General features: G+C 33.8%; 1 protein-coding gene across 2 annotated transcripts in view; it reads left to right on the plus strand.

Moving 5' to 3' along the window:
* Positions 1 to 13,015, plus strand: part of DGKB (diacylglycerol kinase, beta 90kDa) — a 766,018-nt gene that overhangs the window by 233,939 nt on the left and 519,064 nt on the right. For both annotated transcript variants that reach the window (XM_011942803.1, XM_011942812.1), the window contains one exon: positions 2,165 to 2,263. In XM_011942803.1, the coding sequence (XP_011798193.1) occupies positions 2,165 to 2,263 (99 nt within the window). The remainder of the gene's footprint in view (positions 1 to 2,164; positions 2,264 to 13,015) is intronic.

Below are 13,015 nucleotides of genomic sequence, written 5' to 3' on the forward strand. Positions count from 1 at the left end.
TGTAATCAAGAGTAATATTTCAACACTTTCTTGCTGTAAACACAAATAGATTTTTAACTTGGATCTGTTTTTTGTAGAGAGTTCTTAGAGTCTGTTTTCTCAGTTTTAAGAAAGTTGCCCAAGATTAAAGAGTAAAAACTCTTTCTCTGTGACATCCATGGTGCAGCAGAATCTTAAGATCCATAGTCTTTCTTCGGTTTTAGTGCAGTTTTCATAGTACTGGGTTTATTAGTTTCCTAGGGCTGCTTTAACAAAATGCCATGAAATAGGTGCCTAAAACAATAAGAATGTATTCACTCATAGCTCTGGAGGCTAGAATTCCAAATGTCAGCAGGTTATCCTCCCTCTGTAGGCTTTCTGGAATAATCCTTTTCTGCTTCTTCCTAGCTTCTGGTGGTTTCCAGCAATCCTTGGAATTCTTTGTCTTATAGTGCATCACTCAGATCTTGACCTGTGTTATCAGATGGCCTTCTCCTCTCTGTGTCATTGTCTCTCTTTCCAGATTCTCCTCTTCTTATAAGGACACCAGTCATTGGATTAGGGTCCAGCTAAACCAACATATTAATTTAAATACATCGAGAAAGGCCCTATTTCCAATTAAGCTCACATTCAAAGGTCCCAGAAGTTAGGACTTCAGCATATCCTTTGGGGGGAATTGATCCATCCCAACACTTGATAATCTGTTAACTCTAAATCCAAACATCCATGGCCATGGCATACTCTAAGGAAGTTAATTACTAAGTCCAATATATTAATAATACATTTTAAATCAGTCACTAATTTTATTTTGAGGAAACTATGCATTTTAATTTGCTCTAAGTATCAATTTATTTAGTTCTATTGTGCATTTAACTCCTTCTCTATCTTCAATACTTCTTGACTCTTGACAAAGACCAGTAGTGCCTAATATGATTAAATCACTTTTTTATAGAGAAGTTTATATGCCCCTGAGAAGCAGAGCTGCTAATTATGGATGAACGTGTTAAGATACTTTTATTTCATGTAATGTAACCTAATGTGCATTAATTATAGTACAAGTCACCTTCACTCCAATGCAGGGAGCTAGCATGACAACAGTTTTAGATTCTAGGATGGCAGAAATACCTCTTTGATACTATTCTGTTACTAAAAATGAATCAACACTCATTAGACTCCTATGCTTAGTTGATAATTAACTGCTCACAAAGGTATATATGTTGTGGAAATTAATGCAGCCAAGGCTTAAATGGGGTAACTTTTGATTCAAAATGAAAAAATAATGTGGCTCCTCTTTCTTGTTTTGAACATGACATGTTGTCTTATTGAAATGTATTTTTTTTCTGAAGTATGAATAGTTAATATGAAATTGATGCATAGTACAGAAGGGAGAAATCTCTAGATGCCTTCAAGCAAGTATTATTTTACCAAATCTGTGTAATTCTTTAAAAGACTAACACTTCAGTTTTAAAACATTACTATTTAAAACACCATGTTATAACACCTTCATGTAAACTTATGACCAGGTTACTAAAAATATTAGTTTTGGATCATACATATTAAAAAATAAATAGGACACTGTATGATTATATACTAACTTAATGTTGAGCTGACAAATACAATATACAGATAAATTTTTATAATCATAATCATCTTCTTTTATTTATATCCTGCTCCTACTGAGATGAATCTCTGGTTACATTTACATATTGAATTACAAAGTTAAAACTAATGATGGGATCAATTATGCCCCATACTGAGCTGTGCACTTTGGAATGACTTTGAGAAAACAGGAGGGTCAAAAAAAAAAAAAAAAAGCCTACACAGGCACAGTGGTTTCAAGATTATGCTAACAGATAAGCAAAGGAAGAACTGTAATGGACAATAATTTGTGTTTGTCAAAGAAATCAGGTTTCTTTGGTGCAAAACCTAAAGTACATTTTTAATATAAACATTTCTGAAAATTACAAAATGTATAGAATAGGTCACAGAAGCTGCTGAATGGTTTATTTAGGGTACATATATAAGGACAAATGTATTATGAATTATTGTATGACTGTTTATTTGTTCTTATAATTTCTTTATTGTACTTTTAATGTGTTTGCTGTATCTCGATTGAAATATAGTTTCCCCCATGTTAGGCGTTGTCATGTAGAATTTGACACTATCCCCCTTACTCTTTTTCTAGCTGCATAATAAATGTGCTTCTCATCTAAAACCTGAATGTGACTGTGGACCTTTGAAGGACCATATTTTACCACCCACAACAATCTGTCCAGTGGTACTGGTGAGTTTTTCCTTATCATTCTGCTATAACTCAGGGTTGCTGTGACTAATCAGTATCGTATACCATTAAAAGCTTCTAGAGATAATTTTTCATCAATCAAGGTAGAAGTATATAGATCTAAAACACATCATTCCTCTGGAACAGCACACCTTTGCCCACTATATTTCCTTTTTCTTTCATGTCACAATACACTTTTTAGAACGGTATGCTTGAACTGAAGCTTACTTAGGTTTTATCACTTAGTCATGCTGTACTTACCAGGAATTGTAAAGGCAGAACACTTCAACATTTTATATATTTTATAGATCTAGCTTCCCAGAATAATGAAATTATTCTTATGGGCAATTTTGCTGGGGATGCACATTGTATGTCTGCAACGTTGAGGGCTCTCATCTAGGTTAGAGGCTACCTAAAGTGATGATACAACTATGAAGAAAGTTATGCACTGCTATTGCTGTTTTTTAAAAAATTTGTATTGAACAATAAATTTAACTACCTCCAAAATAATTACTTAATTCAATAAATATAGAAGTGAAAATGCATGAGTAAAGTAACTCTGAAAAGAATGAACCTTGGTAGGAAGAGAAGCAGATACTCAAACAATATTCATATTCAAAATCCAAATTGCCTCGAAAGTTAAACAGTTATTTTAAAAAACAAACTATTTTATATCCATGATGCACTTCTCATTTTGAAAAACAATATGGAAATTAAATGGCTTGAACTTCCATTTGATATAATAAAATTGTAACAACTAAGAAATGTTAGAAAAATACTTTTCTAAAGGTCAACCTAGAAATTAATCATATTACTCATTTTGTACCACTTGTGATTCATTTTGTAATTATCTGTAAAATACTGGTTGTATTTTAAATGCCTTTATTTAAAAAAATTATTAAAAACTCTTCATTTTCTCAAACTACAAAAATAGAGGAAGGAAAATACCTCAATATTGCTGAGTATAGCAATAACTAATTCTAAATTTCCTTTCTTCATGTAAGGTTTATTAGCCATCCTATGGTAAATAAGATTAATTAAATATAATGAGAGCCATATAAAAATATTTTACATTTTAGGTTAATTTAGTGTTATTTTTATTCATTTAAGTATTGTCTTGAAGACTTCTCGAATTTTTGTATTATTTATATTCTTATTTTAAAATACAGCAATTTTATTGGTTTAGATGCATTTTTGATCTCAGATGTTAACTCTAAGATGAGATCTGCAGTTCCTTCCTACTATCCATCTGCCTGTGCAAAACACCCCACTCATTTCATTGAGTCTGGGGACTGCCTCCTTGACGTGCTTATGTCAACCCCTAGTTATATAAATTCAAACATAAGGTGTATTCTGTTATGCTATCACTTCTTTGTTTGAGAGAATCAAATGTAAAGAGCATGCGTATGTGAATTTTCTTGTCTTTGAACAATCTTGCAAAACCTTTCATTGCTACTTTTAGACATTTTTTATTCTGAAGATTTATCTCCAATGATTAAATATCCCCACAGTTTTAATACTGATTTGTATCTCATCGTTTGCTGTTTACCATTTTTGTTGTGCTATCTACTCTGAAGTGTGTGATGACTGTTGAGCATTCATCCTTCCAAAATGTCTACCTTTCATTGACTTCCATTATATCTCACTCCTGGTCCTTTCTCTGTTTCTCTGGATACTTGCTTCCAGTATCTTTCCTGGGTTCACAATGTCGACATGCCCATGTTGGTGCATCCCTGGATTCTACCCACCTATGTCATGGCGTTCCTCTCTTAGTATTCTTCTCGATGAGATCTTGTTTATTCAGTTGATTGCATTCCCATGTTAATTTATATTCAGCTCATCCTTCTAAATTCCAAACCTAGAACTGCCACCTGCAGGACCAATATTATTTTAAGTGCAACACGCCCAATATAGTATTATTACTGAAATAATTATACCTTTTTTCATTGAACATGTATACTATCCCAGGGTCTATGCTAAAATATTATTTAATTTTTCAGTAAATATTCATTGCATGCCTAGTATGTGCCAAACAGTATTATAGGTAGGAAAGAAAACATTAAAAGCAAAGGGAAATCTTTGCCTTTATGGAGGTTAAATTCCAGCAGAGGTAATGTAGACAATAAACAATAAAAATAAATAAATTATTTAGTACCTGGTTGTACTAAAATATATAAATAGAGTAGAATGTTGATTCCTGAAGATATGAAGAGGGGAGGACTGGGGGGATGTTGGTCAAACAGTACAAAATTGCAGTTATGTAAGATGAATAAGTGTAGAAATCCAACGTACAGTATGATGACTATAGCTAATATTGTATAACATGGCTGGGCACGGTGGCTCACGCCTGTAATCCCCGCATTTTGGGAGGTCAAGGTGGGTGGATCACTTGAGGTCAGGAGTTCAAGTCCAGCCTGGCCAACATGGCGAAACCCCATCTCTACTAAAAATACAAAAAATTAGCCGTGCGTGGTGGCAGGTGCCTGTAATCCCAGCTACTGAGGAGGGTGAGGCAGGCGAATCTCTTGAACCCAGGAGGTGGAGGTTGCAGTGAGCCAAGATTGCACCACTGCACTCCAGCCTGAGTCACAGAGTGAGATTCTGTCTCAAAAAAAGTATATATATCTATATCTATATATGTATATATATATGTGTGTGTGTGTGTATATATATATATACACACACACAAAGGTAACTATATGAGGAGATGGATATGTTAATTTGCTTGACTATAATAATCATTTCACTATGAATATTTACACTATGGAAAACAAAATAACAACAAATTTATTTATAAATCAAATTGGCATTTATTCATGAATTAGGACAGCCTCCTTTCTACAGAGTAGAATGAGAGCTGCAACTAGACCTAGAATAGGTTTTGTAAGCTGGGAACAAGAAACACAACAATACAAAACAAAAGCTGATTGTTTAACATCATGTTATTTCAGGTTATTCTTTGGGTAAAGAGTTAAAGCAGAGGTTGCATCCTTATTATACCAAGTCAGGTAGACTTGGATTTCACATTTTCAGAAACAACTGATGTGTTTGGGGATCAGTTTGCTGCCTTAAAATTTCAGCTTGATTATGTGACACTTTAGTACAAGTTGTTTGTACTAAAGTTTGGTTTACATTTTGGTTTGGTCTGGTCTGTTGGGACCTCCTGTAGGAGCTCAGTCCAAAATAATGGCCTTTGATAATTTTTATTTAACAATATCAAAACATTAATTGTACAGTAATCATATGCCTTAAATACATACAATAAATAAGTACTGGTTTTGTTTAAATTGTTAAGGGAAAAATTAAAGCAGAGAAAGAAGAAATGTTGGTTCGCAGTGATAAAAGAGGCAGTCAAGATATTCACTGACGAAATAGTTGAGTAGAGTTGAGTGATTTGAGGGAGTCACCCCTGTAGCTATCTGGGTACGTAACTTCACTGACAGATTCTGAGGCAGTAGACAATTGACAGATCTCAAAGGCATTGGGGGGTTTAGTGGCTAGCCTTGAGTGTATAGGAGGAAAAATAGGAGTTCAAAGTTATCATAAGATTTTTATATTGAGTGGGACAATTTAGGCCATTGTAAAATCTTTAGCCTTTACTCTGAATAAAATAGGAAGCCATTAGAGGACTCTGACCAGAACCAGAAATTATCTGACTTATATTTTAAAAGGAACAATCTGTGCTGTGTTGAGGGGGCAACAATGGCAAAAAGATATAACACTTCTGTTTTCTCAAAGAAATAGAAAGCTGGGTCATTAGCTACAGTGAGGATGGTGCAAGATGTATGAGAAGCCTGTGGGAACAAAATGGATCAAAGAAACAGTGTGATTTTCAAGGAGAAAAGAGCAGCTACCTCTGGTTAGTAATCATCCATTTAGTATACAATTTCAGTCAGCTTAGATGAGTATATTTCTCTACTCATATTCATTCATGTTTATCTAGTTACATTCCAGCTTTATGAATGGAATAGGCATAGCCCAGTCTTCATGTGACTGTGTCTTTTGGAGAATATGATATACAGAGAGGGCAGCCAGAGAGTTGAGAATATACACAAAGGAGTAATTGTAAGGCTTAACCATGGAATTTAAGCTGGAAATAAGGGAAGTAAGGACATTAAATATGAGGTACAGTAATAGATTTTAGGAATAGTACATTGTAAATTACAGTGAAGTAAAAGGTTGTTGGAATCAAGGTTAATGTTGTCAGGTTGAGAGTGAGTGAGGTAGGAATTGAGATTATGAAGGGGTATATTTATAAGTAACACAATATATGAATTCATTTTGTTTTCACAGTGACAACATAAGATAAACATTATAATTGTTTCCATTTTACATATGAGGAAACTGAGAAACAAAGAGGTTAAGTAAATTTCCCAGTGTCCCATGAGTAGTACTTGGCAATTTAGAAGTGGAGCCCGAGTGGTTATCACTCCAGAGCTGTGCTCTGAGATTTTCATCGCCACCCTTCTCCAAATCCCAATAGAGAGATTTTATCTGCAATATCTCAGCTACTGTACCCTTCACACCCCACCTTTCCCAAACTAGAAACCTAAGCAGCATTTTTGGTTTCTCATCTGGAATATCAGATTACTCAATTCTGGTTTTTTTTGTTTTTTTGTTTTTATATTTTTATTTTTTTATTTTTTTATTTTTTATTATACTTTAAGTTCTAGGGTACATGTGCATAACGTGCAGGTTTGTTACATATGTATACTTGTGCCATGTTGGTGTGCTGCACCCATCAACTCGTCAGCACCCATCAATTCGTCATTTATATCAGGTATAACTCCCAATGCAATTCCTCCCCCCTCCCCCCTCCCCATGATAGGCCCCCATGTGTGATGTTCCCCTTCCCGAGTCCAAGTGATCTCATTGTTCAGTTCCCACCTATGAGTGAGAACATGCGGTGTTTGGTTTTCTGTTCTTGTGATAGTTTGCTAAGAATGATGGTTTCCAGCTGCATCCATGTCCCTACAAAGGACGCAAACTCATCCTTTTTTATGGCTGAGGCAGGATTAAGAACACAATTCTGTTTTAATGTTCTTAATCCTGCCTCTTTACTTCAGCCCAACTATGACTGTCTCGTATACCAGCCTTACAAATTTTCTTATAGGATTGTCCCAGTAGCATCCTTGTGAACTAACTCCTTTCTGTACACCCCAACCTGCTTCCTGGGTCAACTTTCAAAGAATGCAAATATCATAAGTCTCTCACTCATAAAATATTTTTGGTGATTCCCTATTTGAATCCCAAATGCTGTAAAATGGTAAACAAGGCTCTTTAACTGGATCAACCTACTCATTCTCTCCTATAGTACCTTATCCACTGGAAATCAAGGATAATTGAACTACTTGTAATTCTTTAAGTACACCTGTTCTCTCAAGCCTTTGGGGTCTCGTATGTGTTAATAAATCAATCTAAATCACTTCGCTTTAAAATTTTGCCCACCTCGCTAAGTAAGAATTAAAAGGTTAATTTCTTGTCATGGAATAAAAATATTGACAATTGTACACATTAACTATTTAAATGATTATACTTCAAACAAAGTAATGAAACTGTTCTGCCCACAAAATTGCTTAATCTGCTCCAGCTGATAGGCTCTGAGCCTTTTCAGTCTGTGAACCTTCAGTAACTTTCCAGGAATAATTTCGCACTTCATTACCTGTAGCCCTTCATTTAAAGCAAATCATTAGTCCTGACATATAACATGTTGTTTTGTTTTTTATTTTTTAATACCAATTTCCTCTTTAAGAAATTGTATGCCACAGTTTCTTGTGCTAATCTTCTGTAAGAGGAGCAGGTGAGGTTCAGACTCAGTTAATACAAAGTGAATATTGATATTATCTCTATCACATTATAGAAAATATTAAAGAACTTAAGATACCTAGTTTTATTTTTTTCCTTAGTCTTTGACTCTGTAGTTAGGAATTGGTTATCGAATGACTTCTATAAATATAGCGTGGGTCTTTAATTTCTGGTTGAAGCTCACATAGCCTTGTAACTTAATGACATATCACAAGGTCAAGATCCATAGCCAATGTCTTCTTATATTTTTGAACACCTTCTCCAGCATCATTAAAAAAAAAAAAAATTGTACCACCCTTCTCAGCCATTCCATCCCTCCCCAATAGTTTTTTTAGGCTGTAGGTTAATGATTCAGTAGATATATGCTCACCATTTCCAGAGGTTAGCAAGGTAAGCATCTCCTCTGCACTGATGAAATGCTTTTTATAAGCATGCACTACAAATGGCTTCCACAAATAATTGGCCTTGATAATGGCTATTGCCATAAAAATGGGTTAAAATCAAGTAGTCTGAAGTTAAAATCATTATCAGATGATTTTTTCATTCAAATAAAAATTAAACAGTGATTCCCTACATCATATATAATTAGTTTTCTGAGGTTGCAATAGGCATCCAGTATCTTTTTTAAAGTACTATCAAAACCTGTATTACTTAAAATGTATTTAATGTGGGATTTAGTCAAGATTTTTCCATGACTGTGTTTAGGTACTTAGAATGCTTTAAAAAAAAAAAAATGTTCTGGTAGCAATTATAGCTATAGTTCATTTGCTGCCATATTGAAGACAGATCAGGAACTGTTTACAAAGATAGATTTCCTTAAATCCTCCCCTTATTGTACTTCCAAACAAATGTAGGATGAATCCCAACTCATCGAGACTCATAAGTGGCTTAATTTCTATAAAAGGCCATTAACCCTTCCCAGTTGATTGTCAAAACAGATGTTCTGCCTTTAATAGAATATATTTAAAAACTGCATTCTTGGTTCTTGCTACAGATAACACACTGAAATCTTAGCTGTCCAATCCAAAACAAAGTGACATTGCAAATAAATTTTAATAATCTCATATGGAATATGGCCTAATGAGGCCATATGCAAGTCACTCACTCTTCTATGTTCTAATTTGCCCCTAACTCAAGACAGATGTAGTCTATGTTGTTTTAGCCCTTCGCAGTTTTGCTTAAATAAAATTGGGCTTCAACAATTATGTCATCAGCCTCCAATGAAAGGGATTTTTAAAAATTAATCATATAAAACTCCCTATTTTAACAAAAAAAGATATGTTGGAAAATCCTTCATTACCTGACAAAAGTTCTTCTCAATTCTGTTTATCACGGTGTTATCTCTTAGACTTCATGTGTCATTACCATCATGTTTCTTTTTTTGTATTTAAGAAGCTTACAGTTAAATTTATACCAACATTGAACTATGATGTTGGAATACACGTTATTTATTTGTATGTTTTATTGTATGACTTTATTACTATTCTATTCATAAATTTCTCTTCTGTTTCTCTATAATGGCTTAAGTTCATACTTTTAAAATTATTTTGGGTAGTACATAAATTTGTGAAGTCACAGAAATCAATGAAATAGGCCTATAGAATCCCTTTGATTTTAGAGTAATCTTATAGAGTAAGCTACAAATCTGATCAATTTCTCTAGAATTATATTTTAGTTTTATATTCATTCTAAGTTTTATATCTTTTTTATAAGGTAAAGTGGCTCTATAAGAGTGCGCATGTTTATGTAATTATTTTTCAGTTTTGAAGGGGCTTTTGTTCAATTAATTCTGCCACTATCAACAAAAGAAGACTTGAGATATCTCATGACAAAATCATATTTTAAACTTTGAAGAGTAAACTCGAGCAAATTATCACAAAAATCATTTCTGTTGTATTTACCTCCATGATTTAGTTTTGTTTTCTGTGTGTACACATTTTGTGTTATAATTTAAAAACAATGTTCTTATTTTAATTTAATTTTTAGGTTCAGGGGCACATGTACAGGTTTATTATATAGGTAAACTTGTGTCATGGGGGTTTGTTGTACAGATTATTTCATCACCCAGGTACTAAGCCTACTACGCATTAGTTATTTTTCCTCATCCTTTTCCCCCAACTCTAAGCCCTCCATCGTTGTTGCCCTCTATCTGTCCATGTGTTCTCATCATCGAGCTCTCACTTATAAGTGAGAACATGTGGTATTTGGTTTTCTGTTCCTACATTAGTTTCCTAAGGAAAATGGCCTCTAGCTCCATCCATGTTCTTGCCAATAACACAATCGATCTTGAAGAGCAAGGTTCTTAATTCTCTAACAAAGGGGTTAATTACTTAGCCATTTTTCCATATCAATAACAATATTTTAGTGTCAATAAATTGGAATCATGAATGACATAGTTTTAATATGCTGATTATTTAAAGTTGAAGTTGTATGATATATACAAACCATTGTTTTATACGAATTGTGATTTTTATTTCTTAAAGGTACCTTAAAGATCATTGCATTATTTTATATACAACATCTGCAGTGCCAGCTTCCTACTGTTTATACTTCTTCTATTTCCTCTTTCCTTCCTTCCTTCTTTCTTTTCTTCCTTTTTCTTCCCATTAATTTTTACTAAAGTCACTGGAGCTAAACATCCACATAAGAGCAGTTCTCTTCTCTCCTGCAATTCAGAGTAAAGTAGATGCAGCATCCAAAGAGATTAAATATTATGGTGTGATAAATATTCACTTATAGGAACTCTAGAGGTGGGAATCTTATCTTAATGCATCCTAAGGGTAAACAGTAAATGTCTTGAGTATAAATAAGTATTTTGAAGCAAACTGTAATGTGACATTTACATAAATAGTCTCAGTGACAAGAGAATACACAGTGTGATCATGAAACTCCAAAATATTTTTTAAAGGTTATGTGTAAGGGTGAGGCTGGAGAGGGAGGTCCAAGATAATGGCTTCCTGGTCTGTCTTGTCAAGGAGATTGGCTTTATCCAATATAAATATGAGCTTAAATGATTAACTTTGTGTTGTAGAAAGACAACTTTGCTAGCCATGTGGTGTAAACTAAATGTAAAGCAGGGAGCAGAAGAGATATGAGAGTATCAGTGGGAGATTGCAATGTGAATAGTCAAGATACACCAACAGAGGAAGAAAATTAGGTAACCAGGAGAGAAAACTGTAGCAGAGAGTAGAATATTAGGATTTGATGTGATTTCAGAATAGATTATTTTCAGATGATGGTAAGATCCAATATGCAGTGATGAATCTGAGTGACTCAACTGATGTGCAGGGGATGTTCATTAGATGTTAGAAAGTAAGGGAACTCTGAGAATGGCTTATTGGATGTTATCCTTAAAACCACCCAGGATAGTTGCAGAGTCTTAAAAATAGTTTTTACTTGACAGTAATGAATAAAGGCAGAGAGGAGAACTATTAGATTTCATGAACCTTGAATGTAAAGAGAATCTACTTTGGAGCTGGACAAGTGGTAATTTTGATGGAAGGCCAAGATATTGCCCTTAAACACAGAATAAGGGTAGAGAGGAGAACTATTAGATTTCATGAACCTCAAATGTAAAGAAAATCTACTTTGGAGCTGGACAAGTGGTAATTTTGATGGAAGGCCAAGATATTGCCCTTAAAACTATAGCACTTGAAAGGATTGGGAGAGTGAGCTGCCTCTTTTCAGAAGTGTTATTAGCAAAAGTGGCAATCATTTGGAGAGGAAAGGATAATTTGTTTTATTGAACAATGGTTCCAGAGAGTCCAGTGAAAAGTTTTAGAAAAGAGGAGAAGTGTGGAAGATTGATGAGAGAGAGAGAGAGAAAGGAAGGGAGGAAGGAAGAAAAGAAGGGAGGAAGGAAGGCAGGCAGGAAGGAAGGAAGGAAGGAAGGAAGGAGAAAAGAAAGAAGAGAAGGAAAGAAAAGAAAGAAAGAAGAGAAAGAAAGAAGAGAGAATAATGATAGCCAGAAAGTGTAGAAGACTAGAGAGTCCAGAGTTCTAACATGAACTCCTAATCTGTGGGCAAGTCATTTCCATCCAATAGTTTCAGAATGGTGACAAATGACTTGTGTATGAAATATAAAAATAATTTATATAAATCAATAATAAGCAAACAATTCAATTGAAAAGGGAAGGGACCTAAACAGGTATTTGAAGTAAGTATATTTATAAACCACCTATTTACATATGAATATGTATTCACCATTATTACTTATCAAGAAAACTGATATTAAATATCAGGAGATAACACTAGACACTTAAGAGAATGATACAAGCACATTAAAGGGCCTAAGCTTTGTTAAGATGGAGCCAAATTGTTCATCCACTGCAAGTGAGAGTAAATTGGTTCAGTCACCTTAGAACTATGGCAGTATACCATTTGTATTTTAATCCTGGGATTTTCACTAGTTTTGTGATAGGAAGCAAGCTATTAACATCTTGTCCCTCTGCATTCCGTTTGTAAATAAAATCAAATGAGTTAATTCATGAAAATTGCCAACAACTATGCTGGTGGTGAGTGCTAGGGTATCATCTAATATTGCTATTATAAGTGTTATGCTATAATTTGAAAAGTGAATTTTAACATTTTATTATACCATAACTATGTACTCAAACAAAATTTTAAAATAATAAAGAAAAAGAATTTAAACACTTAAAAACCTGTGATATAGCTATATAAGAAGAATCACAATTAATATATGAATAGAAACACTATTAAAATTACCTTCCTGGTTTTTAGATTTTTTTCACCTTTTTAAAGTTAACCTGAATATACCATGTGGCATTCTATTTTAACATTTAACCTGATATCATTAAATGTTTATGTATTTCCATATACTATGGGACATCACTATTAATGCTTGCATAATCTCATTAAGTAAAGATGTCATATTTTAGTTGAAACTGTTTTTGTCTAGCATCTTTTCAATTCCTCATTGTGTGATTATAA

Source organism: Colobus angolensis, unplaced genomic scaffold (genome assembly GCF_000951035.1).
Source record: "Colobus angolensis palliatus isolate OR3802 unplaced genomic scaffold, Cang.pa_1.0 Scaffold104, whole genome shotgun sequence".
Taxonomy (NCBI): Eukaryota; Metazoa; Chordata; class Mammalia; order Primates; family Cercopithecidae; genus Colobus; species Colobus angolensis.